Raw genomic sequence first — 25,641 nt, 5'->3', positions numbered from 1 at the left:
ATTGTCTTAGAATCTGAATGTCATACTAAAACTTAATTTAAAGCTGAACCACCCGTTTAACATGATTTGTCTTGCTAATTTATAATTCAAAGTTAAGAAACTTCAGAGTTATGCTTTCTTAATTTTTTTCACATAGCAATTTTTGTGGGGCTGTAAAGGAGATATCCGGTGCCTCTGCTGTTATTATTTTCATTCTGGCTGCCTGTCAAAAAGAGAATAAGTTACACAATCATTTTGTATAATGTCTATGCCATTCATTCCAGTGTATCACATTATATCCCTTTGTGTCTCAATATGCTTTTCTTTCTTCTCACTGTTCCTCAAAAAGCAACTGCCTTATCTGCATCCCAGACATCCACTGTCTCCTCCCATCTTAAACCTCTTCTCTTGAATTATATCCATATATTCCTCCATAAGTATCAATCAGCAGCCAGAGTCTCAATGGCATCGTTAACTATCATTGCTTTGGTTTTGGTGATATTCATTTCAAGGGAGTATTTTCTTAATATTTCCTCTGCGACGATGATGAGCGACTCATCAACTCTAATAAACTCTCCCGTTTTGTTTAGTTTAAGGCACAGAGTGAAGACTTAAACATTGTGGCACATTGCTAGATGAACAAATCAATATGATAAATCTTGTATTTAGTACTGAAATATTGGGATCAAGTGGCATTGGATAGCATTATGTCCCTATGGTGTTTTGTTAACTCCACAGGGAAGGGAAGAGAAGTTTGATACTGGGGTGATAATACTGCACCATATTTGGCTTTGTACTGGTCTCATCCTGTGTTGCTGCAGATGCATCATTTTATCACAACTATAGGTTGTATGCAATATGTAGTTTCAGTTATTGAGTAATCTGGGAACTCAATCAACCCATTCCACAAATCATGGCATTTTCTTATGTTCAATAAAGCAATCCATGTTTTTTCCAACTCTTTTATACAGTATTTTTCTTACACTAACTGGTGAGTACACATGAGTGCAAATGGAGCCTAAGTGTAATAATAACATGGATTCATATTTTGTGAGTGAGGTTAATGATTGGGAACTGAGAGGTAGAGGTACAGGGATCTTACTTTATAGAAACAAGATACATTTTTGTATTTGCTTTCCCTTTGTTATCTTTATAGACAGTGTGAGCTGTATTAGATGCCCAGATATGGAATGGCCAAATGAGAAGAAGAGTCATTGTATTGGAAGAGAGGAAGATTTTCTCTCATACACTACATTTATCTCTATTGTTATCTCAGTTGCCCTAGTTCTGTTTTTGCTTATAACACATCTTATATTGGGAGTATTTATTAAATACCAGGACACACCCATAGTGAGAGCCAACAACAGGAGCCAGAGCTTCCTCCTCCTTGTCTCCATCAAGCTGAGCTTCCTCAGTGTGTTTCTGTTCCTCGGTCGCCCTGTGGATATAACCTGCATGCTGCGTATCATCACTTTTGGAATCACCTTCTCCATAGCTGTCTCTTCTCTCCTGGCCAAGACTATCATGGTTTGTGTTGCCTTCAAAGCCACCAAGCCAGGGAGCTCATGGAGAAAATGGGTGGGAGTCAAACTGTCCAATTCTGTCGTCTTGTTCTGCTCATCCATTCAAATAATAATCTGCATGACTTGGTTGGCCATTTCTCCTCCCTTTCAGGAACTGGACCTTCACACTTACCCTGGAACCATCATCATTCAGTGCAATGAGGGCTCAGCTATTGGCTTTTACTCAGTTATTGGGTATATGGGGCTTCTGGCAGCTGTTAGTTTTGTTTTAGCATTTTTAGCTCGGACATTACCGGACAGTTTTAATGAGGCCAAGTACATCACTTTCAGCATGTTGCTCTTCTGCAGTGTTTGGATCACAATGATCCCGGCCTATCTGAGCACCAAAGGCAAAAACACTGTGTGTGTGGAGATATTTGCCATACTCACCTCAAGTGCTGGACTTTTATTCTGTATATTTCTGCCCAAATGTTATATCATCATATTGAGACCTGATATTAACATAAAATCCAATTTACTTTACAAAGACTAACACTGTTTAATATGTATTCAGTTCTCTAATGTGTGTATCCAGCTGTGTTGTAACATACAAGTAAAAGGGCTAAATGTGCAATACAAACATATCTGCAGGTCTATGACCAGCATAAGGGGCTGATTTACAAACAATTTTGTTTTTTCCACAAATCTCAAAAAATATGTGGATTTCTTTTTTTTTTTTTTAAAAGCTCTAAAAAGTTGAGATTTATTAAATATAAAAATCACAAAAACCTCTAATACAAAACTTAGCCTCGTACAATGTTTCAAGCTCCTATAGAAATCAATGTGAGCTGCACTGACCCTATTAGATTGTTTTAAATCAATTCAATAAAACTCACATTTTTCAAGGTTTTAGAAGTATTCATGTTTTTTTCTGATGTTTCAGCATTATTTTCGACTCACTTTATTTCTTTGCATCTTTTGTTAAGGGGTTTATTCACTAAACCACAAATTTATCTCATATTTTAATTTTAAAACCACGACCAAACTCCCATTTAACCTTGTTTATTTAAAAAAAAAAAAAATTCCCAAATTACTAAATATTTTGTTTTTTTCCCCAAAAAACCCAAATTTATCGGATTATTTTTTCCACATCCAATTTTTTCTAGAATTTTCAATTTCTTCACCAACTTCACATCTAAGATTCGAAAGCAACCATACCCTGCAATGTTTCATTTTAAATCTCATAACTCTCTCATAACATAAATTTTTTCCTTCTTACTAATTTCAAACCTAATATTACGTTAGCTTCTTTTTTTAAAACAATCCCACCAACTCCTTTAAGAAATAAACAGTACTTTTAATTGTTTTCCACACTGATATTTACTAAGTGGTGTTAACCATATTTTCAGAAAATAATGAAACATACCAATTTATTATCAGAGATACTATTTTATACTAAGAGGCCTATTCATCAACAGTCTCATTTTAGTAGTTCTAGAGACTTTTAAAATCACATCTCCCTGATTTTTAAAAAAATCAACAGGTTATTTTTTTTAATTTGTTTCCAAAAAGAATAAATCAGGTGAAGCACTTAATCTGCTAATGCCCTTATTTCATCTAGACAAAAATTTCATAATCACTTATTCACACTTTCAATAGTCCATTCTTCCTGTTTATTTTCTTTTATTTTCTCTCTTTCTTCCTTCATCTATGAATCCACATTGTCTTCTTCTTTAGCTCCTTCATTCTCTCCAATCTCTTCCATTCTCTCCTGCATAAAAGCAGACAAGTGTTCTTTCTTTCTCTTTCTTCTCACACCTCTAGTTTTTTTTCACTTTTTTCCCGTTCACTTCTCTTCACTTTTCATCTCTTGCTGCAACTTTGACTCCATCTACCTATTTCAATACCAGGGCCGTTATCAATTTACTGGCATAGGACAATCAAGGACAAACTCAGGACAATCAATACATTTATGCAGAAACCAAGGTAGAGAGCTTAAAACCTCGAACACATACCTTTGCGGTACCAGGTGCTGTACTGAAGGACCCACGCCTGTTACAGGGCCAAATTATCCAATCAGAGCAGATATCAGCAGCACACCGTGGATATGAATAAACGTGAATTTTATTGCATCAAATCATTTCAAACAGGGCAACGTTTCGGGCCGCCCGGGCCCTTTATCAAGCCTCAGGCTTGATAAAGGGCCCGGGCGGCCCGAAACGTTGCCCTGTTTGAAATGATTTGATGCAATAAAATTCACGTTTATTCATATCCACGGTGTGCTGCTGATATCTGCTCTGAATCAATACATTTATGTCCTCCTTTAAATAAGGAACACTTCTATTTCACACCTCATCATCATACCCAATTCCATTGCTGACCCAGCACCCCCTGCCAACAGTACACTCAATGGAAATATGGCCAACGTCATTGCACTTCCAATAAGAAGTAGGCATCCCAAAGCATTTAAGAATACCTCTGTACCCCCTTATGATGACTGTCAGAGATAGGTGGTCTAAACCATCTCCATGTCAATTTTGCTTTGAATAGCCTTTTGGCCAGAACTTGACAAAAGATTTTGCTTATCACTATTCTCCACAATACAAACATCAGAATTAATCTTCAAACTTTTTATAATTTATTTTACCATCATTTAAATCTATAACATATTTCCACTTCAGACTATACAAAACCGTTATTTTTCCAAAATGTTATCAATTGCCAGAAAATCAAAAGCATATTGGCATTTTAAAACCATTTAAAACAGTTTTGAAATGAATAAAAATACCAAACATGCTTTTTAAAAGGGCATTGAGACACAAAATCTGAATAGAATGAAGGGATTTAAATCCAGAAAATCTTTCCCTCCTCTTTGCCTAGCCAAACATTTGCAGCTTTGGAAGCCCCAAAAAATGTAAAACATACTTTATTGATTTTGCTTAATAAAGACATTGGTGGAGGAAAAACTAAACTTAAACAGGGATGGGCGAATTTGACTGATTTTGCTTTACCAAAAATTCCCCGCTGGCGAAAATTTGTCTAAACGCATTAAAGTCTACGGGTGTCAAAAATTTTTTGCTACGTGTCTTTTTTTTTCTATTGAAGTCTATAGGTGTCATTTCTGTGGCGAAACTAAGTGAAAAAATTAGCTCATCTCTAAGCTTAAATAAAATGGGTACCATCACCATTTTATAACTAATATTTTCCCTTCCGCTGTTATCTTTCTCAAGCTCCACAATTTTTTTTTTAACTTTCTCAGCCACTTTGTTCCAACTTACTAAATCATTATTAGATTTATCAAACAAAACCTCTAAAATGTTAACCTTTTCTGAGACAGATACCAGGACATTCCTTATATCCATTTTTACCCAAATTATCCTTAAAACCCGAGGCACAACAATAACATTTAACTTGTTTTAAGACTTTTTGTATTGAAAGAGTGTCCCTAGAGAAAAAACAACATCATCCATTTAGCCCAGAGTCTTGGCTTCCAGGCAAAGGAACAGCTTTCTGATACGACACATAAATAGGTTCCAAGGTTCATACAAAAAGTAAAGGAAAAGGCGACACCCATGTTTAACACCATGTGCCATAAACTGTGTCATTAAACCATTTTCATAAAATGATTTTAAAGACAATAGAAAGAAATCTGGTACACCCATTGAGTTCAAAACACAAAGTAAAAATGAGAAATGCTTTTTCAAAATCAACTGTGTTTACAATTCCTGTTTTGTACATCCTCAATGATGTCCTTAATAAGATTAAAATTTTCCCAGATATTTCTTCAAGGAACACCACATACTTGATCAAAATGGATAAATTTTCCTATTACCTTTTTCAAATGCTCAGCACATATTTTAGCAAGAATGTTATAATCACAATTCAATAAAGTTATAGGTCTCCAATCTTTAATATTAGACTTATACTCTTTATGCATAAAAGACAGACAATACCCCTTCTCCAACAACATGTTAAAACCTTAGAATTAAAAATATCAGAAAAAAATAATAACCTTAGAATTAAAAATAAACTCTACCTATTTTATTTTAGGAGAATTTCTTTTTTACATTCAATAAAATAATTTACAACATCAATACCATGTTCCTTAAACTTATACAAAGTATGACAATTTAAAGTATTAAAAAGTTATGATTTTGCTCCCACCATATGACAATAGATTTCTCTGTTACCTCAATTTAAGTCATACACACATCACTGCCTAGATACCAAAATAAGAGTTTTAATTCTCCCACAAGTCGTCATGGGCGGAGACATGCAAATCACTCCTTTATGTCCCTTTGGCCAACTATGCATCCAGAACTGCTGGTTTATAGCACAGATACAGCCTAATGATTCAAAGCCATAAACTTGCAGACAGCCTGTTTTGATGTTGTTAGATCTCATCAGTGCAAGATATTGGAACATGGCTTCTGAGGGGTAGGACTTGGAGAGTAGCAAATTGGGAAACCGAACCTAGATTGGGTGAGAAGGGCTAAAAGAAGTCAAAAAGCCCTTCACTAGCGATTTACATGCTATGATTATATTAGTTAGCCAATAAAGGTATTGGTAAATGGAACATTTTCTAATTGGACCAGTGTTGTTAGTGGAGTACCGCAGGGCTCTGTACTAGGTCCCTTGCTTTTCAACTTGTTTATTAATGACCTGGAGGTGGCCATTGAAAGTACTGGTTCTATTTTTGCAGATGATACTAAATTGTGCAGAACTATAGGTTCCATGCAGGATGCTGCCACTTTGCACAGTGATTTGTCTAAATTGGAAACTGGGCAGCAAACTGGAAAATGAGGTTCAATGTTGATAAATGCAGGTTATGCACTTTGGCAAAAATAATATAAATGCAAGTTCTACACTAAATGGCAGTGTGTTGGGAGTTTCCTTAAATGACAAGGATCTTGGGGTATTTGTAGATAACATGTTGTCTAATTCTGGGCAGTGTCATTCTGTGGCTACTAAAGCAAATAAAGTTCTGTCTTGTATAAAAAAGGGCATTAAAAAGCACTGTATTAGCATTAGCACTGGAATGCTTGTATTAAAAAGGGCATGCTACCTATTCTAATGACACCCAGTTTGTGTTCCAGCGGATGGTTCCTAGCGAGCAAAAGGGTGAGGGTTCTCCCCTATTTGTTGTTCTGCACTTAATTGGGTGTTTAACCAGTTTGGAGGAGTGACTTCATTCTTTAATTATATGTATCGCAACATTGTATGCAGTCATTAGGAGTGTTACCAGAAATGCACGGCACCTACAGATGTGCTACGCAAGCGTCAAGCGGAGCTGATCTTTGCTGAATCCCCTGATCTGCAGGGTGGTAATCTGGCCGGTGAATCAGATGATGTGGACATTAAGTATATTTTCTGCAATTTGGAATGAGCAATTCGGAGAGGGATGTGTGCGCACTTGAGAACTATTTAAAAAGCCAACACATACCCAGAGGTCTCCGCATACGTAAGTTCCAAGCCTATGAACTTGTAACCCCTGAATTTGATGATAATTGGAATGGGATATTGACAGAATGCTTCATGAAATTGATGCAGTTCATTTTGGAGAGAGATAAAGGGGAACTTGCACAGTAGAAGGGCGTTAGCACAGAATAAGTAAAGGAGGGCGGAAGTGACACTCTGATACTCCATATTTGCGTAGCAGAAGGGCGGAAGTGCAGAACAGGGAAAGGAGGGCATAAGTGACGATCTGAGGAATTGAGACCATGCAGCTATAAAAAATGCCAAAATAGAGGGGACATGTAATTGCCTTTTGATAAAGCTGCTGGCGAAACATGCGTCATGCAAAATTTGACTTACTGTTTTTTTAATTGAATCCCCGGAGAGTGATTGGAAATTGCAAAAGCATTTTTTTTAGTGCTCTTATCTTATCTTTTACCTCATCCTATTTTCCTTTCTAAGGCCTGTTGGGTTTGTGGTTTTGTAGTTTATAAAAGCTTCTTCCAATTCTTCCAGTTAAGAACAGGAAAGATAAAATTTGAGACCGTAGCCCTTCAGTTCCTCCCACTTTGTGGTACTTCCAGGGATTAGAAAAAATTGAGTTTGATTCTCCGGGAGTAACTCCACCAATTATCTATTTTCAATTTCCTGGTTTTTAAACCAAGGAGCAATTTAAGAGATGGAAATCAATAGACCTTTTATTTATTCATTTATTTATTAGCACTAGTCACTTTAATAATCAATGAATTGTTTTATAATGAATTGAAAAGGGAATTGAAGCAAAATAGCTAATTGAAAAAGGAATTGCACTTATAAATAATCACTCGAATTTCCTTACCCTAATTCTATTGTACAACTGTGATATATAGAATTAATAATGTGCTCATTTATTTGATATATATAATTAATTGAATGGATATATTTTTTTTAATTGAATTGATTAAAACATAATAAATGAAAAGCGCTTACACTATATTTAATAATCACTTAAATTAATCTACTTAGAATCTTAGTAATTAATTGATATATACAGAATTAATGGTGTGTTCTCTGATCGAATATATAAAATCATTGAAATAAATAAGAAGTGGCAAACTGATATTAGAAATTATTTAATTGGTTTTAAATAGTTTTTCCAAGTAGTACTGATAGTTGCTATCAAAGGGTTAGTGGTAAACAAGTTAAACTAAACATTCTTAAACAAGGTCTCTTTCTCTCCCTTATTATACATTTAATAAACAATCCTTGTATGTTTTAAGAAATTGGGTATTATTTTAAATAAGAGGAATTGGTGGTATCCATATCAAATGAATACTTCACATCCTCAACTAAAGCATGTAATTCTTCCAAATACTGCAAACTTTTTTGCCACTTCTCAAAATCTTCTCTCTCACACCTCACTCTTTCACCACCTTTTTGTTTTTTACAAAGAAATGTTTTGTTTCTCGTTTAACCCACTCCTACCAATCACACACATTATAAAAATTCCCACGCCTCTTTTCCCATTTCCAAAAACACACTCTATATTAATGCCTTATTTTTTCATCCTCCAGCAAAGAAATGTTTAACTTCCATACTCCCCTTCCAAATTCTTTCTCACCATCTATATGTATACATACTTTCACACATCCATGATCTGTGAAGGACATTTTCTCAACTTCAAAACTTAAAATCTCCATTGACCTAGAAAAAAAACCAAAAATCAATTCTTTCAAAAAAAAAGTAAATTTGTTAGATTAATTTCCTGCAATTTTATATGCATCTTTTAACCCAAAAAGACCCACCATTTCCGATAAGATTTTATTGGACTTATCCATCCCCCCCCACCAGCTCCCCCCAAGAATTTCCTATCACTATCACGCAACACACACTTAACCAAAGTTAGGTTCCATTGTCCTCCTAAAAAAAATGTAACCATTCAAACAAAACAATCCTTTCTTTCCTCTTGGCAGGTGCATAAACATTAATTAACTTAAAAAAATAATCCCCACACTCAAAGTAAACCAGCAATGTCCTGCCTTGAACAATATTAATTATTTTTTTAATAACACAGTTCTTATTTCTAAACAAAATCCCCACACCCCCATTTCTTTCCTTACATGTTGACCATACACAAGGACCTAGATCCCACTTAGCACAGACAGGTTCTCCAGAAATAGCACATTCCTGTAAACAAATTATACTTAAATTGGGTAAAGACAAAAAATAGCAGCCCTTCTGTTTGCGGATCTAATGCTTCTTACATTAATTAAGTCTACTTTGAAAGGCATTTAGATTGAAAAAAGGGGAAAGAAGGCATTTCATATAAACAAAATTCATTTTCTCTTTTGCCCACCCATGGCTCTTGTTTTAGGCTCAACACCACCAGTTTTTTTTTGTAGCAGATTCCACACCCCTCGTATCTTCCATCCCTCTGCCCTTTTCTGAAGATTCCTCTTTCTTGGATTTTTTGAGGAATCTCCTTTGGTTTTTTTTTTAAAACCAAAATCATTTTTATTCTGCCACTTTACCTTTGTCCAGGTATGGAGATACAGGAGCAGAAGAATCAGAGTCAATAGTAGCTGATGACTCATCTGCCACACCATCTTCAGAGCTTGAAAAGCTTTCAATAAGGCTACTCCAAGCAGTAGAATCAGGGCCTTTCCTCTCAAGGGAGAACTTGTCCACTTTCATTTCCACTAGGCCAGGATCTATACCCATTGGACCAGGAACCACATCCTCAGGCAGAGTATCCCCTTCACCTTCTCCCCATAACATGTCAGGTATTGGATCCACTACCTCAACCTGATCCTGTAGAGGTTCATCCTCTGCTGCTGGAACCAAAACAAATTGCTCAACATTCCCACAAAAAGCATCAGCATATGTCCTGGTTGTGGGACACTGTCTCGCAAGATGGTCACATGAGCCACAAAGGTCACACTTCCGTGCAACAGCACAGTCCAAAGTCTTATGACCAGGCTTAAAACAATTGCGACATATCTGGCCCATATTCTCATATTCCTCTTTTGTATGACCAAAACTAAAACGGCAAAATATAGGTTGTCCTGGATAAAAGAGGAATCCTCTATTCCTTCCAGTTGAGAATGATTGCGGGGGATAGAAAAGTCCACCAATTCCATTTTTGTCCCTCCCAAATTCCACCCAGAAGCGCCTGTCTCCATTGTCCCAAACACATTTTATTTCTTTTCAGCAGGGGAAACATCGCTGCAATATCTGTGTAAAAAAACAAAAAGGTTAAACATATGAACAGTTAAAGGGACCCTTTGTTTGCTCTACTGACAACAAAGGTGATCCCCTCCAAGTCTGGATTTCTTTGCTCCATACTCCTCTGGTAACAAGTCTGCAACAATTTCGTAGTATAAAAGGATATGTCGAAAAAACCCTGCTGTGGGAGAGCCTGGACACAGAAAATTGAACCATGCTCCATATTCAAAATTCCTTCCACCACTTCTGGACATGTCTCAAACCACAAGTCAATTTCTTCTCCATAGGAATACACACGCTCTCTGTATTCTTTGCATCTGGCACCACCTTTGAAGCCATGTTGCCAACATGAGGAATTATCTTCTCTCGATAGATAAATGCCCAACACCCAATAGCAGCATACCCCACAAGGAGAAGATGGAAAGGCCAAATTCTGGGGTATCTTTAGTATTTGGAGGGACTTCCCATACCCAATAGCAGCAGAAGACAACCAATCCAGGAAGTACCTTCAGGCAAAGTAGTAGGGGGCCACAACAATGTCTTCAAAAGCCAAGAAGCAATTAGGGTATAGCTGACATCTCCCTATCAAGAGCTGTCAGTACAACATATTGCCACATGTTTAGCTGTGCCCAGCAAGCCTCAACATTCCCATACCATCAACGATAGAGAGAGAAAAACCTATGAAGTCCTCTTCATTTCCATATCAGTCAAAGTTGACCAATCACAAGAGGACATTCCAATCCATGTCAAACACTGGCTGTCAACAACATATCACTTTGCCTAGCCTCTTTGATTATTAGAGATTAAACACTTACATGAAAAAGTATTGGCAGACCCAACACTTCCATCACAAGAGCTGTCAATCTGTCACATTGCGATGTGTTGAGCTGTGCCCAGCAAGCCTTAACTTTCCCATCCTGTCAACCATAGGGATAGAAAAACCTGCAAAGAACTCTTCATTACCATATCAGTCAAAGTTGACCAATCACAAGAGGACTGTCCAATCCATGTCAAACACTCGCTGTCAACAACATATCACTTTGCCTATTATAGATTAAACACTTACATGAAAAAGAATAGGAACACCTAAACACTTCTATCACAAGAGCTGTCAATCTGTCACATTGCCATGTGTTGAGCTGTGCCCAGCAAGCCTTAACTTTCCCATCCCGTCAACCATAGGGAGAGAAAAACCTATCAAGTCCTCTTCATTTCCATATCTGTTAAAATTGACCAATCACAAGAGGACTTTCCAATCCATGTCAAACAGTGGCTGTCAAACAACATAGCCCATTGCCTAGCCTCTTTGACTATTAGAGATTAAACACTTACATGAAAAAGTATTGGAAGACCCAACACTTTCTAAAAGTAAGGGTTCCACCACGCATATAAATAAAATCGGGGACAATGGGCAACCTTGTTTTACACCTAACAAAATATTAATATCCTCAGTCATAAAATTATTAATAGACACCTTAAATTTTAAATTATAGCACAATACTTTTATCTGTTTTTTAAAAACCTCTGGTACTTTTCATTTTTCTAAAAACGGACATCAAAGCCAAACATTGTTTTCAATCCGAAACATCTTGAATTATATATTTTAGCAGTACCAAATATTCATTAAAACACCTTTTTGGATCCCACCGATTTACCCAGGATTAATAACCTTTATTATAACCTGTTTTAATCTATTTGCTAAAATTTTAGAAAATATTTAACAATAAAAATTTAGGAGCAGATTTATCAAAGTTTGAGGTGAGTGTACGAATGAAAAAAATTTGAATTTCAAGTTATGTTTCAGTACCTCGACGAGTGAATAGTCCAAATTCGATTTAAAAAATTTAAAAATCGAAGTTTATCATGTACTGTCTCTTTAAAAATTCGAATTCAACCATTCATCATCTAAAACCTGCTGAATTGCTGTTTTAGCCTATGGGGGACCTCCTAGAACCTATTTGGAGTAAATTGGTGGACTTAAAAAAGTTTTTTTGGTGAAAAACTTTGAATCAAATTCGATTAAATGCACTATTAATTCAATTTGTACAATTCAAATTCAGTAGAATATGGACCTATTCGATCACAAAAGGACCAAATCAAAAACTTCAACTTAATTTTGTTTGGTCTTTTTGAATTCGAATTTCAAAGTTTTTTTAATTCGAAAATTCGACCCTTGATAATGTAATGGGTCTGCAATTTTTTATTTATTTTTTATATTCTTTTTTAAAATATCAAAGAAACCACCCCCTCTTTCCAAGATTTTTGTGTACTAAAATTATTGGCACATTTCTTCATTAATTCTAAAATATCCTCTATTAAAATGTTTCAAAATAAACAATAAAATTCTATTGGAAATCTATCATTACCTGGAGATTTATTATGTGAAAAGGACTTAATTGTTTCCAGCACCTCAACTTCATTTAATTCTCTAGTTAAAAACTCTAGCTCTGCATTATTAAAAGAAGACTCGATCTTATCTAAAAAAAAAATGCTCCTTTAGAAAAATATCAGGGTCTTTATCACAAAAAAGATCAGAATAAAATTTAAAAACCTCTTCTAAAATACCATCTATATTATTCTTACCTTCCAGAGACACAATAAAATCTTTGGTTTTTTTAACTTTTTTGAAAAAGAACCTGGAAAATATTTCATCTTCTTCCATATATATTTCATAATTTTTTATTAAAAATAATTTGTTTTCCTTTTTTTATCCAAAAACCTCTTAACATCTGCTTTTATCTATATTAACTCCTGGTGTACATCAACCCCTAAAGATTTAAATTGTAATAGTGATTTAACTTTCTCTGTTTTTATAGCTTTTCCTATTTTGCCATTTTTTTTCTTTTCCAAAAAATTCTTTAAAACTCAGTTTGCAATAATCCCACCAAATACAGATGTTCATATTTCCTCTATTATTTTTTACATTTTTATTAAAAAAAACACAACATTTTTTCTCTCACCTTTTGATCCTCATTAGAGACACATTTAGCTTCCATAATGCCATTCCTTGTTTTTTCATATTTGGAAAAGAATACAAACACGATAACATTTTATGAACTGAAAATAAATTATTTTTTAAATCAAATTTTAAGATTTTACATATTTTTGCTAAAAGAATAAAATCAATTCTAGATTTAACTTGACTATTTTCCCATGTAAAACCATTCCCTAACAGACCATTTATTACCCATGCATCCTGCAACTCCCAATCCTCTATTAAACCTTTTAAGATCAATGCTGAACTATCATTTCTAACACTTAGGGGCACATTTACTAAGGGTCGAATATCGAAGTAAAATCCTTCGACTTCGAATATCGAAGTTGAAGGATTTACCGCAAATACTTTGTTGATAGATCGAAGGAAAAATTGCTCGATCAAACGACTAAATCCTTCGAATTGAACGATTCGAAGGATTTGGATCCATCGATCGAACAATTTTTTTCGATCAAAAATAGCTAGCAAAACTTATGGGGAAGGTCCCCGTAGGCTAACATTGGAGCTTGGTAGGTTTAAAGTGGCGAAGTAGGTAGTCAAAGTTTTTTTTAAAGAGTTAAAGAGACAGTACTTCGACTATCGAATGGTTGAATAGTCTAACGATTTTTAGTTCGAATCGTTCTAATCGAAGTCGTAGTCGAAAGTCGAAGTAGCCTATTCGAAGGTCGAAGTGCCCAAAAAAATACTTCGAAATTTGAGGTATTTTTACTTTGAATCCTTAACTCAAGCTTAGTAAATGTGCCCCTTTACTCTATTCTACGCTATCTCTTTTTGCCTCTGGCAAAACACAATTGAAGTCACCTGCTAAAATGATAGGATCAGAACCAGACATGCATACATTTAAATCATCAAATAACTCCGTTTCAGTTTCCTTCTTTCCACTGGTGCATAAACATTCCCACATTTCCCTCTGCATCCATTCACAAACACATAATCCACCAACAATCGACCAGGAATCATTTCTTCTACTCTTTTTAGTTTTGCATTAAAATCTTTAAATAGAAGAGCTAAACTTACATTTTTTTTTCATTTCCTCCCAACCAAATACATAAACCTTTTTTCCAATTTTCTTTTATACTTTTTATATCCCATCTGTAACCTAATCCAGCATTCTTGTAAAAGAATGATATTATATTGCAAAGAACCAAAAAATGCCACAGAGCAAACCTTTTGCTGGGTTTACAGATGCTCCATACATTTAGGGGCAGATTTATCAAGGGTCGAATTTCGAGGGGTTAAAACCATCAAATTGAAATCCCTCGACTTTGAATATCGAAGTCAAGGGATTTTTACCGTTTTCGATCAATCAACGATCGAATAAAAACCGTTCGATCGAACGATTAAATCGTTCAAATCTAACGATTCGAACTATTTTTAGCAATCGATCACACAATTCCTATTCGATCAAAAAAACCTAAGAAAAGTGCTCTAAGAAGGTCCCCATAGGTACCCAAAAATTGACTTGAAATTCAAACTTTTTTATATTCGGACCATTCAGTCAAGCTTCGTAAATCTGCCCCCTAGACTGCATATAGAAATATTCATTTTAACAGAAAAAGAAATATTTTCAATTTGGTTTTGGGCAAACAATTGCCCTTCTAAACACTTCCAGATCACTCATAGGTGAAAGGACTTGATCTGGAAAATCAAAAACCATACTGTCAACCTCCTGAAAAATAGAGTAAGCCAAAATATCCTCTGGGCCACTTGGGTTCATTGTTTCCATCTTCACCTAAACCTTCAAGAAAAAAACGGTTATTTTCCAACATCACAGATACAAGGCTGAATAGGATCATCACTCAATAACATCTCTTAATCGTCCTCTCATGTTATTTTCAACTTGCTCTTCCACTTGTCTCTTTTGGAGGGAGGAAGTATCTTCCCCTTTTACCATTTGAAGGGGTTCAGGAACAACCTTCTCATCAGGTTTTGGGATAAGTCTTGACCACCAGGAACTGGATTTTTCATACATCCAGATCTTTCCATCATTTCCGCAATAGAAGGAAAGTTCTCTATGTCCTTAAGGGTAGTTTTTTTCCCCATATCTTTTTCTTTTTTCTTTAACCTAAACAAATGGTCATCTTTACCACACAAACTGCATAGTTTTCTTTTACAATTTGCTTCTGTAGGCCCAGTTTTTTTTTTTTACAAAATCTGCAAATCCACAGAACTCTGCTCTGTGGCCAAATTCAGAACATTTTTTACAAAAATCTGACATACCTCTGTAAAATAGAAAGCCACGATTTTCCCAATAGTAAACACTGGTGGGGGCCTCATTAATCCACCATAACCCTGAGGGTCTTTTTTGAGAACAGCTAAAAATGTGCGTTTACCATTCCACATGTGATATTCATCCAGGCCAATTCTTTTGTACACCAATTTTCCACAATATTGGGACAAAAAAGCCTGAACTTCTGTTTCCTTAACACCAGGGTTATACGTGTGGATGTATTTCCTCATCCATGAAAAGATGAACCACTTCTACAATCTGCACAGTCTTTTTTTAGCTTTGCAAGTCTCAAAAACTTTGCTGCAAACTACAGATGCCGCAAAAGTAACATCATAAGTCCTACTTTTAGGAAAGTGCTGAAAGCATAAATCATCCTTCAGGCTTACCTCCAGGGTCTTGCGTAGCAAAAACTCCACCAAAAATTTCTTGTTGATTCGGTCCCGATGATCAGCCACAACAAAACGAATCTTGTCTTGAAGAAATGAATCCTTGAAGCTTGGATTTTCATCCTCTGTCTGATCTCTATTCGAAAAGTGTACCATGGCTGCCTACACACTATAGCAGCAGAAAGCTTAAGGTCTTGGCAAAGCAAAGCTGATGCTTTAAGGCAGAGTGTGGGGAACACTTGAGCACAAGGAAACACAACTCCAGAAGCAGCAAGCACGTAATGGCAAGACCTTGATCTAGCCAAAAGGCCAAGAATCGATCAGGGTAGAAACTGATAGTCCCATAACAAGAGTTGTCAGTCCTTCACATTGCCATGTGTTAAGCTGTGCCCAGTAAGCCTCAATTTTCCCATCCCGTCAACCATAGGGAGAGAAAAACCTACCAAGTCTTCTTCATTTCCATATCAGTCAAAGTTGACCAATCACAAGAGGACTTTTCAATTCATGTCAAACACTGCCTGTCAAAAACATAGCCCTTGTCTATTACAGATTACCCACTTACATGAAAAAAGAATAGGAGCACCTAAACACTTCTATCACAAGAGCTGTCAATCTGTCACATGACTTCTTATCTGTTTATCATGTTTATCACATATACAAGTAGTGCATATGGTTTCTCTCTTCCATCCCCCACCCTGTACTTGTGTATGTGTCTCCTCTCCCTGTATATATTCATTCTGACACTCACCCCTTGATTATGTCAGGGAACAAACACAGTTCAGCATTTGGGATCATTACAAGGTGGAAATTCACACAACTAGGGATGGAGGGAATTAAGTATTCAGCTAAACTCTAGCTCCAACTTCAACATGTCAGAGCAAGGTTTTAGTTTTTTACTGAGCAGCCAGACAGGACTGTGATTGGTTATTGTGTGCATAATTAATATTGAATAAGGTCAATCCCTAAGCTCTGGTCAGTGACATCAGCCAAGACCAGACTGAGCATGTGCAGTAGTTTGGCAAGAGAAAAGATGGGCATCTACAGAGGCATGGATCTTCATTTCTATACAGCGTTGGTGGCTTTGGGATGGTTCAAATGTCAAAAACACATAGACAAACATTTGTAGCCATATTCTTTTTTAGGCTTGACTTCCCCTTTAAAGGCAGCTATTAGAATTGATTCAATAGTTGCACTTATATTTCACATCATTCCTAGTGAGAAATGGAGCAACTAATGGATTAGCCAATTGGAACAGAATCTGTACATGGATCACTGAGTTGCCCCACTTGCACTCACTCACCACAGGCGCTGACGTTCAAATTCACTTCAATTTAAGACAAATTATAACAAATAAAAAATGGAAAGTGAGAGATAAAAGCCTTCATTTCTGGTGAACAATCTGAAAGCAACTGAACTGTTTGGAAGTGTTTGGAAATGCATCTTTATTTATTCATCTTTATTATGGGCCTCTGACCAACACAGGTGGAAGATGGGGTGAAATGGCCGTATGTAATGCCCCTTATACAACTTACACATGGGCAGCTGGAACCAGATAAGCTCACACTTTTATTTTACTTGAAGCCAAGATTCCAGCTAAACGTGACAGCTCCTCTTCCATTTGGCAACATCTCATTTGGATTTTACATTTATGTAACTGTGAAATCCCATTGTAAAGTATAACAAATGAGCAGCAATAATCCTGATAAACTAATGGGAAGTTTTCTGTGTGTGACTTTCTGACTGTCCCTGGTGCCAAACAGACTAAAGTCACCGGAGGAATTAGAGTAAATCCCAATTTACAGAAACATAGAATTTGATGGTAAAAAATATACCATTGGTTCATCTAGAGTTTTTCATGACAGTTTATCTCCAGAGCACAGAGATAATAAGAATAAAAGTACTATTCTCAGAATAGAGCTGAGCTCCCCCAGGTGACTGTGTCTATATTCATTCTACTGTGCAAATCCTCTCTCTGTTCTCTATAAAATGAGGGTTGGATTAGCCGGGCCCCTTACTCTGTTCTACACATGCAGCCCAATCCTGCACCCCGTGTTACTGACCATTGTATTGGAAATGCTCTCTGCCTGGTACTGGGGTGCATTTTACTCTGTGGGGGCAGAGGTGCAGCTGAATCAGATAATATAAAAGTGCTGATCTATATTATAATCTTGTTTGTGGGACTCTGCACAGCTGGGGATCAGCCCCCCAATCCTGTCTGTCGCCTGCAGATCATTAAAGCAGTTGAGGAATATGAATATATCCAGGAAGGAGACATCATGATCGGAGGGGTGATGACTGTACATTTAAATGTGTTTAATTTTACATTTCCATGGGACAATTCCACAAGATTGCTGTGTACTGAGTAAGTCTCATTTTATACAGACATACCTATATTAAAAAATAAATAAAAAAACAAATACAAAAAGTATTGTAGAAGTGATACCTATATTGGCTAACAATAATAAAATTCGATTGCAAGCTTCTGGAGCACCAAGGCCCCGTCGTCAGGCAAAATACAAATGAAGGTAGAAAGACACAGCATATATTCTGTTAGATCAGTGAAAGGGATTCATGGGTAATAAATTAGGAAGTTACAGATAGATAGAGATGGGGGCATGTTTACTAACATTGGAGATAAATATCTGGAGAGATTTCTGGAGATGTTGCCCATAGCAACCAATCAGATCTTTGCTTTTGTTTTCTAACTTGGCTGTGGCTGTTTAAATCTAATTGCTGATTGGTTGTCATGGGCAACATCTCCAGAAATTTCTCCAGATATGTATCTCCAATGTTAGTAAACATGCCCCTAAGTGTAGAGATAATACAATGAATTAGGGTGGGTTGTAAATAGTCCAGGAGTCTGGATTCAGTCAGGTCACATAATGTCACATGACACCTGACCCTAAATTAAGGCCCTGTCTTAATGTGTTAAATAACTCCATGTATTTGAATTCATAAATCTTCCTTTCCCGTTGAGTTTTACAATTTTAGAATTAAGAGCTGCATGTCCTGAAGACTGTGATTTTGACTGCAGAAGTGTTGCCCCACTGGTGTATCACATGATTTACAGTTGATTTTATGTCTGTGATGGTTCATCCTTGTGCCCAATCTTTGTCCTGTTTCACCAATGTATCTGCCTCCTGTAGAGCACCCAGTACATGTAATCATATATACCACATTGGATGTAGCACACAAATACTAGTCCAGAATGTGTAGACTTTTTGTGTATTGGGAATTGAAACTTGATCTTTGCACAGGATGGCTTTGCAGTTTCACATCTGTTGTTTTTACTGGAAATGTCGCATCATTTTCCTCAGATTCGGTGGTTGTCTATAAGACAAGAGGGGTAGTTCTGGGAATATTTCTTTTAGTCGGGTATCTGTATGGAGCATGGGTTGCAGGTCTCTGGCTAGTTTTCTAATAATGTTCAGTTGTAGGTTGTAGGTAAGTACAATAGGTCGTTTTCTGTCTTTTATTTGTAATCCAAGAGTGTGTCTCTGGGTATTTGAGTTGTTCTGTGGATTTGATCATCAATAACCTGCGGATGGGATCCCTGATTAACAAAAGTTTTCCGTAAGGAATGGAGATGTTGATTTCTGTCATCAAGGTTTGAGCAAATCCGTTTGAACCCGCCTAAACACAATTGATTTTTTTATTTGATGACGATGAGGGTGAAAACTGTCCCACATAAGATATACAGGACGGCCTGTTGGTTTTTGGTATAGGGATGTTTGTATGGTTCCATTTTTGATGGTTGTATCCAAGAAGTTGATGTATGAATAAGAGTGGTTAAGGGTAAGGTTGATGGTGGGGTGGAATTGGTTAAATCTTTGGTGGAATGCCAATAGTTCTTTTTCTGATGCTATCTATATAAGTATGTCATCTATATACCGTAAATAGGTTAAGGGCCTGGTGTTGCAGGAAGCCAGGAAATTTTCCTCTAACTGGGCCATAAACAGATTGGTATAATGAGGTGCCATTTTGCTTCCCATAGCACTTCCCATCAGTTGGAGGTATATGGCATCTCCTAATGAGAATAGTTGGGTGTCCGTATAAATCTGATCAGTTGTACAGTTGGTACTGTGGGTATATGATTTATTTCTAGGAAGTGCTGGCAGGCTGCAATACCGTCTATATGTGGGATGTTGGGATACAGAGACTCCATATCCATGGTAGCTAGGATGGTGCCCTCTGGAAGTGGACCTATATTGGACAGTTTTTTAAAAAGGTCAGTAGTGTCTTGTATAAAGCTGGGTGTTTTTCTTTTAATTGGCTTCAGGATGTTTTCTACCCAGCCAGATATGCCCTCAGTTAATGTTCTAATACCAGAGATGATGGGTCACCCTGGTTTCCTTTCCTTATGTATTTTGGGTAACATGTAAAAAGTACCAATTCTGGGGTTCACTGGTATCAAGTCCATTAAGTGTGTTTGCAGGGGAAGAGACCACTGATAATTTGTTTTAATTCCTTTGTATATTTATGAGTTGAGTTCTTTTCCAGTCTTTTATAATATGTGCTGTTAGACAGTTATCTATTGGCTTCTTTTATGTCATCTGTGGTGTCCAGGCCCGGACTAGTAATCTGTTTCTCTAGTATTGATTGAAGTACAGCACCACAAGTTTTTTCTATAGATAAAAATGCCTTTATTGGAACACTGGCAGGACCTGGATAAGCGACGTTTCAGGCTACACAGAGCCTTTTTTTCAAGCTTCAAAAAAAGCTCTGTGTAGCCTGAAACTTCACTTATCCAGGTTCCAATAACCTCTATCTATAGAAAAAACTTGTGGTGCTGTACTTCAATCAATACTAGAGAAACAGATTACTAGTCCGGGCCTGGACACCACAGATGACATAAAAGAAGCCAATAGATAACTGTCTAGCGGAGCTGATGCTGAAAGTGGACCTGTGGACTGGAGAGTGGGTCAGCAGAGTCTCAGCAGTCTGAAGAAACAGCAGCAAAGGCTTTCAGGTGACCAGCATTTCAAATTATTTGGTGGGCAGGGTGGGTGCATTTATACTATACTGTATATTGTAAGCTGTGGGGCACTTTGAATTTAGTTTAGCCTGCTTCAGCCACAGCTTTTCCCATACAGACAAACCTCAATTTTACATGTTCCAGTGGAACAGGAATAAAAAGCAAATCTATTTATTTTTGCATCTTACAGCTCATCACTTTATATAAAAAAGCTTATGCTAAGGTCACAAGCAATTCGTAGAAATCAAGGACATTCTCTAGGATTAAGAGATTTTAAACTGCACTGTTGATAGTTTTGTAGCTCTGCTTCTTTTCTTTAGTTATGTGGATCAGCTAACCACTAATCTTGTACCTGATGTGCTTCCTTGGTCTTCACTTACAAGGAATGACCACAGTTTTCATCATCTCTGTTCCTGTACAAACTATTCTTAAAATCTTAGCAAAATTAAGATAAGATTCTATTGATGTGGTATATATGTTAGTAACGCACTTTACATCAATAAAAATGATGGTTACCTATTAAATCTTTTGAATCATTGTTATTTTGAAAGATGGTCTGGGCTTTTAATAAATGGCAAAGGCAACACAGTAGAAGTGCAGGTAAATAAGCGTATGCACATTTAGTCATTTATTGCAGTTTTAACCCAATCAACTGGTTCAATTATTAAGTCATTGTTGGTTTTCAACGTTCATATTGCATTTTTATCCTGGATAATAATATTGTAAATTAATTTTCTGACCAGTATATTGGATGTAAACCTTTTTCTGAAACAATCAATGTATTGGTCTGGTTTTAGGTTGTGGGGTCCAGTTGCTATTCTTTTTTGCTTTGTTTAAACAATTCTCCGTGTTATCCTCTGCTGTTATGTTTGGTCTTTCATGGAAGAAATCTTTCAGCCATAATCTGTGGAAAAACTCCTCCATATCGCTGCAGAGCTCTGTTTTATAAAGGTTTTTTGTAAGGCAGAAAGTCAGTCCCTTTGAGAGTTCTCGGTTTATATTTGAAAAAGTTGATGACAGAGCAGTCAGTGTTGCACTTTGTACTATGTGTCCTTGATGGGTCCACAGTTAAGCTTGTCTGAAGTCTTAGTCTGTTAAGTTTTTGTTTTGGTATTGAGATTGTAGTCTTTTGTAATATTGTCTACTTGATGTTGTCTGCAATTGGCCCAAGCAATGCACCATTCAATATATTAATCTAGGATCTTCTTGTTACTATAAGATAACTTGAAAAGATGATGTTGAAGCCTTTCAGCAAAAGTAAAAAGTGACTGTTGTAGGTGTTCCGAGTAGGATTTTTGAATTGAAGTCCTTTTTTTGCACTTTGGTAAAAAGAAAATGTCTCTGTCCAGTTGTGTCGGTTTCTTCAGCAGGGTTTTAAGTCTCATTTGTATACAGTACATTGTGGTATCTTCCATGATATGCACAAAACAAAAACTGTGGTACTGTGTAGAAAAACTAATACCAAAAGTATTGTAGAAGCGATACCTATATTGGCTAAAAATAAAAATAGATTGCAAGCTTTTGGAGCACCAAGGCCCCTTCATCAGGCAAAATACAAATTAAAGTTAGAAAGGCACAGAATATATACTTAGATCAGTAGGTTCCCTTTTACAATTAAGACCTGCATGTCCTGAAGACTGTGATGTTGACTGCAGAAGTGTTGCCCCACTGGTGTATCACATGATTTGCTGTTGATTTTATGTCTGTGATGGTTCATCCTTGTGCCCAATCTTTGTCCTGTTTCACCAATGTATCTGCCTCCTGTAGAGCACCCAGTACATGTAATCATATATACCACATTGGATGACACATACGAATAGTAGTAATGTATCAGTGTTTGCAGATGAGACAAAACTATCAGCCCAATTAATTCCATCCAGGATGTGGCACTTGCAACAGGATCTTGACTAACTGGCAATCTGGGCAGCTAAGTGGCAAATGAGATTCAATGTTGATAAATGTAAAGTCCTGCACCTGGGATGTAACAATATCCACTTATACCCTTAATGGGACTGCACTAGGCAAATCCATTATGGAAAAGGACCTTGGAGTCCTTGTAGATGATAAACTTGGCTGTAGCAAGCAATGCCAGTCAGCAGCATCAAGGGCAAATAAGGTCTTGAGCTGTATTAAATGGGGCAGAGAGTCACGGGAGGAGGGGGTCCCACTGTATAGAGCACTGGTAAGGCCCCATCTAGAATAAGCATATACCATTTAGAAACAGAATCCTATGACATGTACAGGCACCGATGTATTTCATGCATAGTTCTTGCACTTCACCAGCGGTGGAGTCAGCTGTAACCCTGTATCTTATATAGTCCACCACTGACATCAATTAAAAACATAATTGTATGGGGCAGAGATACATGCCGAGCTAGTAATCTATGTGCTTAAGGCACTCCACTAACCACGATAACTACTATTTAAATAATGTGATATAAAATATATCCCTTTAAGTAATCAAGTAATTTTATTGCCTGCATCAAATGTATATAATGTTCTCTGTGAGGCCTTACAGGCTGATATATGTGTGATATATGTGGAACATCCAATGGATGGAAAGGGGGAAATACTTAATTCACCATATGATGAATATACTTCTAAAAGGTTCTCAGTTTTTATTTTACACTGAACTGTTCCTTTAAAGGGATTCTGTCATAATTATTAAATAAATAATAAATGACACTGTTTACACTGCAAATAATTGACTGTACAATATAAACTGTCATTCCTGAAGCAGCAAGTGTATTTAGTTGTAATATTGGTGTGTAGGTGCATCTCAGGTCATTTTGCCTGGTCATGTGATTTCAGAAAGAGCCAGCACTTTAGGATGGAACTGCTTTCTGGCAGGCTGTTGTTTCTCCTACTCCATGTAACTGAGTGTGTCTCAGTGGGACCTGGATTTTACTATTGAGTGCTGTTCTTAGATCTACCAGCAGCTGTTATCTTGTGTTAGGGAATTTTATTTAAAATATTCAAAGAATACAATGATAACAAATCAAATTACAACACAGATATTTACAATTCTAATCAAATATCAAACATTAAATTTCAACAAAAAGAAAAATGAATACCATCCCACATTCTTTTGTTTATATCAGTAAAAGCAATTTCTTTGGTTTTGATATATACAATGTGCCGACAGATTGCATTTGTAACATTTGCTACTGACAGGTGGAGTTGACTCATGTGCCACAGATGGTACCTCAATACTGCAATTATTATGTACAATGTGAACCTGTCTTTCCCTGCCGCCCTGTTTCCCTCCACCACTACTAGGGATGTAGCGAACGTCGGAAAAAAAGTTCGCAAACATATTCGCGAACTTGCGTCAAAAATGCGAACGGTTCGCGAACGTCGCGAACCCCATAGACTTCAATGGGAAGGCGAATTTTAAAAGCTAGAAAAGACATTTCTGGCCAGAAAAATGATTTTAAAGTTGTTTAAAGGGTGCAACGACCTGGACAGTGGCATGCCAGAGGGGGATCAAGGGCAAATATGTTTCTAAAAAATCCATTGTTGACACAGTGCTGCGTTTTGTGCTGTAAAGGGCAGAAATCACACTACATTTCTAAACTTGTGTAATAAAATGCTTTAAAACGTCCGGCGTCTACATGCCAATCAAGTCGTGTAAAAGTTACAGCCTGTTCACACGCAAAGACGAAACGCGGCGCTTACTGCAACGCAAAAAGACGCAAAGAGCTTTAATGAATGATACCGTCAAGTGAGCAAATAATAGTTGTTAATTACTAGTTGCTTGTCACCTCCAGGATGTTCGTCCTGTTGGTGGCAATATTTCTGTAGTGGTGTGTTTAGCAGTCACCGTGCTTGTGCGCACGTGCACGGTCAGGCAGAGGTAATTCAATGTACAGTGAAGTGAACCAAAAAACACCGATTCTGCAGTGTGGGCCCAGTTTTGGTCTACTTTATTGATCACCTGCGGTGACCATAAAAGATGCGATTTTGCCACTGTTGCAGAACCCTGAAAAATTAGGCATGTGTACTTTCCTGAAAAATTATGTTTTTTTTGTCGCAGCCACTGAACCAGAAGTCCAGAAACAATATGCCATATAAATGCTGAAAATATTAATTTTTTTTTGTCGCAGCCACTGCAGCACAGAGGCCAGAAAAAATATGCCATATAAATGCTAACAATATAAATTTTTTTTGTCGCAGACACTGCAGCACAGAGGCCAGAAAAAATATGCCATATAAATGCTGAAAATATTCTGTTTTTTTTGGTCGCAGCCACTGAAGCACAGAGGCCATAAAAAATATGCCATATAAATGCTGAAAATATTCATTTTTTTGTCACAGCCACTGAAGCAAAGAGGCCAGAAAAAATATGCCATATAAATGCTGAAAATATTAAATTTTTTTGTCACAGCCACTGAAGCACAGAGGCCAGAAAAACTCAGGATTTACCTGGATTCAAATTAAACCAGTAGGGTTTGCACCCTAGTTTGTAACGGTGGTGGAGGGAGGAGGACGCTAAAGGACAGCTGTATGTGGAGTCATGAGGCGTGCAGAGAAGGACAGCTGCATGGGGAGTCAGAATCAGAAACTCAGAACAAGTCTTCCGGCGTGCAGTAACCCTCCGAGATCCACCCCTCATTCATTTTAATAAAGGTCAGGTAATCGACACTTTTGTGACCTAGGCGAGTTCTCTTCTCAGTTACAATCCCTCCTGCTGCACTGAAGGTCCTTTCTGAGAGGACACTTGAGGCGGGGCAAGACAAGAGGTTCATGGCAAATTGTGACAGCTCTGGCCACAGATCAAGCCTGCGCACCCAGTAGTCCAGGGGTTCATCGCTCCTCAGAGTGTCGATATCTGCAGTTAATGCCAGGTAGTCCGCTACCTGCCGGTCGAGGCGTTCTTTGAGGGTGGATCCAGAAGGGTTGTGGCGCTGCCTTGG

The 25,641-nt window shown here is 37.0% G+C and overlaps 2 protein-coding genes across 2 annotated transcripts in view; both read left to right on the top strand.

Annotated features, from left to right (window-relative positions):
- Positions 1 to 2,034, top strand: part of LOC108704869 (vomeronasal type-2 receptor 26) — a 28,342-nt gene extending 26,308 nt beyond the window's left edge. The window contains exon 7 of the mRNA XM_018241571.2: positions 1,136 to 2,034. Coding sequence (XP_018097060.2) covers positions 1,136 to 2,034 — 899 coding nt within the window. The remainder of the gene's footprint in view (positions 1 to 1,135) is intronic.
- Positions 2,035 to 17,249: 15,215 nt separating this feature from the next.
- LOC108704870 (vomeronasal type-2 receptor 26) overlaps positions 17,250 to 25,641 on the top strand; it is an 80,840-nt gene continuing 72,448 nt past the window's right edge. The window contains exons 1-2 of the mRNA XM_018241572.2: positions 17,250 to 17,259; positions 17,941 to 18,112. Coding sequence (XP_018097061.1) covers positions 17,250 to 17,259; positions 17,941 to 18,112 — 182 coding nt within the window. The remainder of the gene's footprint in view (positions 17,260 to 17,940; positions 18,113 to 25,641) is intronic.

This window comes from Xenopus laevis, chromosome 1L (genome assembly GCF_017654675.1).
Source record: "Xenopus laevis strain J_2021 chromosome 1L, Xenopus_laevis_v10.1, whole genome shotgun sequence".
NCBI lineage: Eukaryota > Metazoa > Chordata > Amphibia > Anura > Pipidae > Xenopus > Xenopus laevis.
This window is presented reverse-complemented; position numbering and strand designations above follow the sequence as displayed.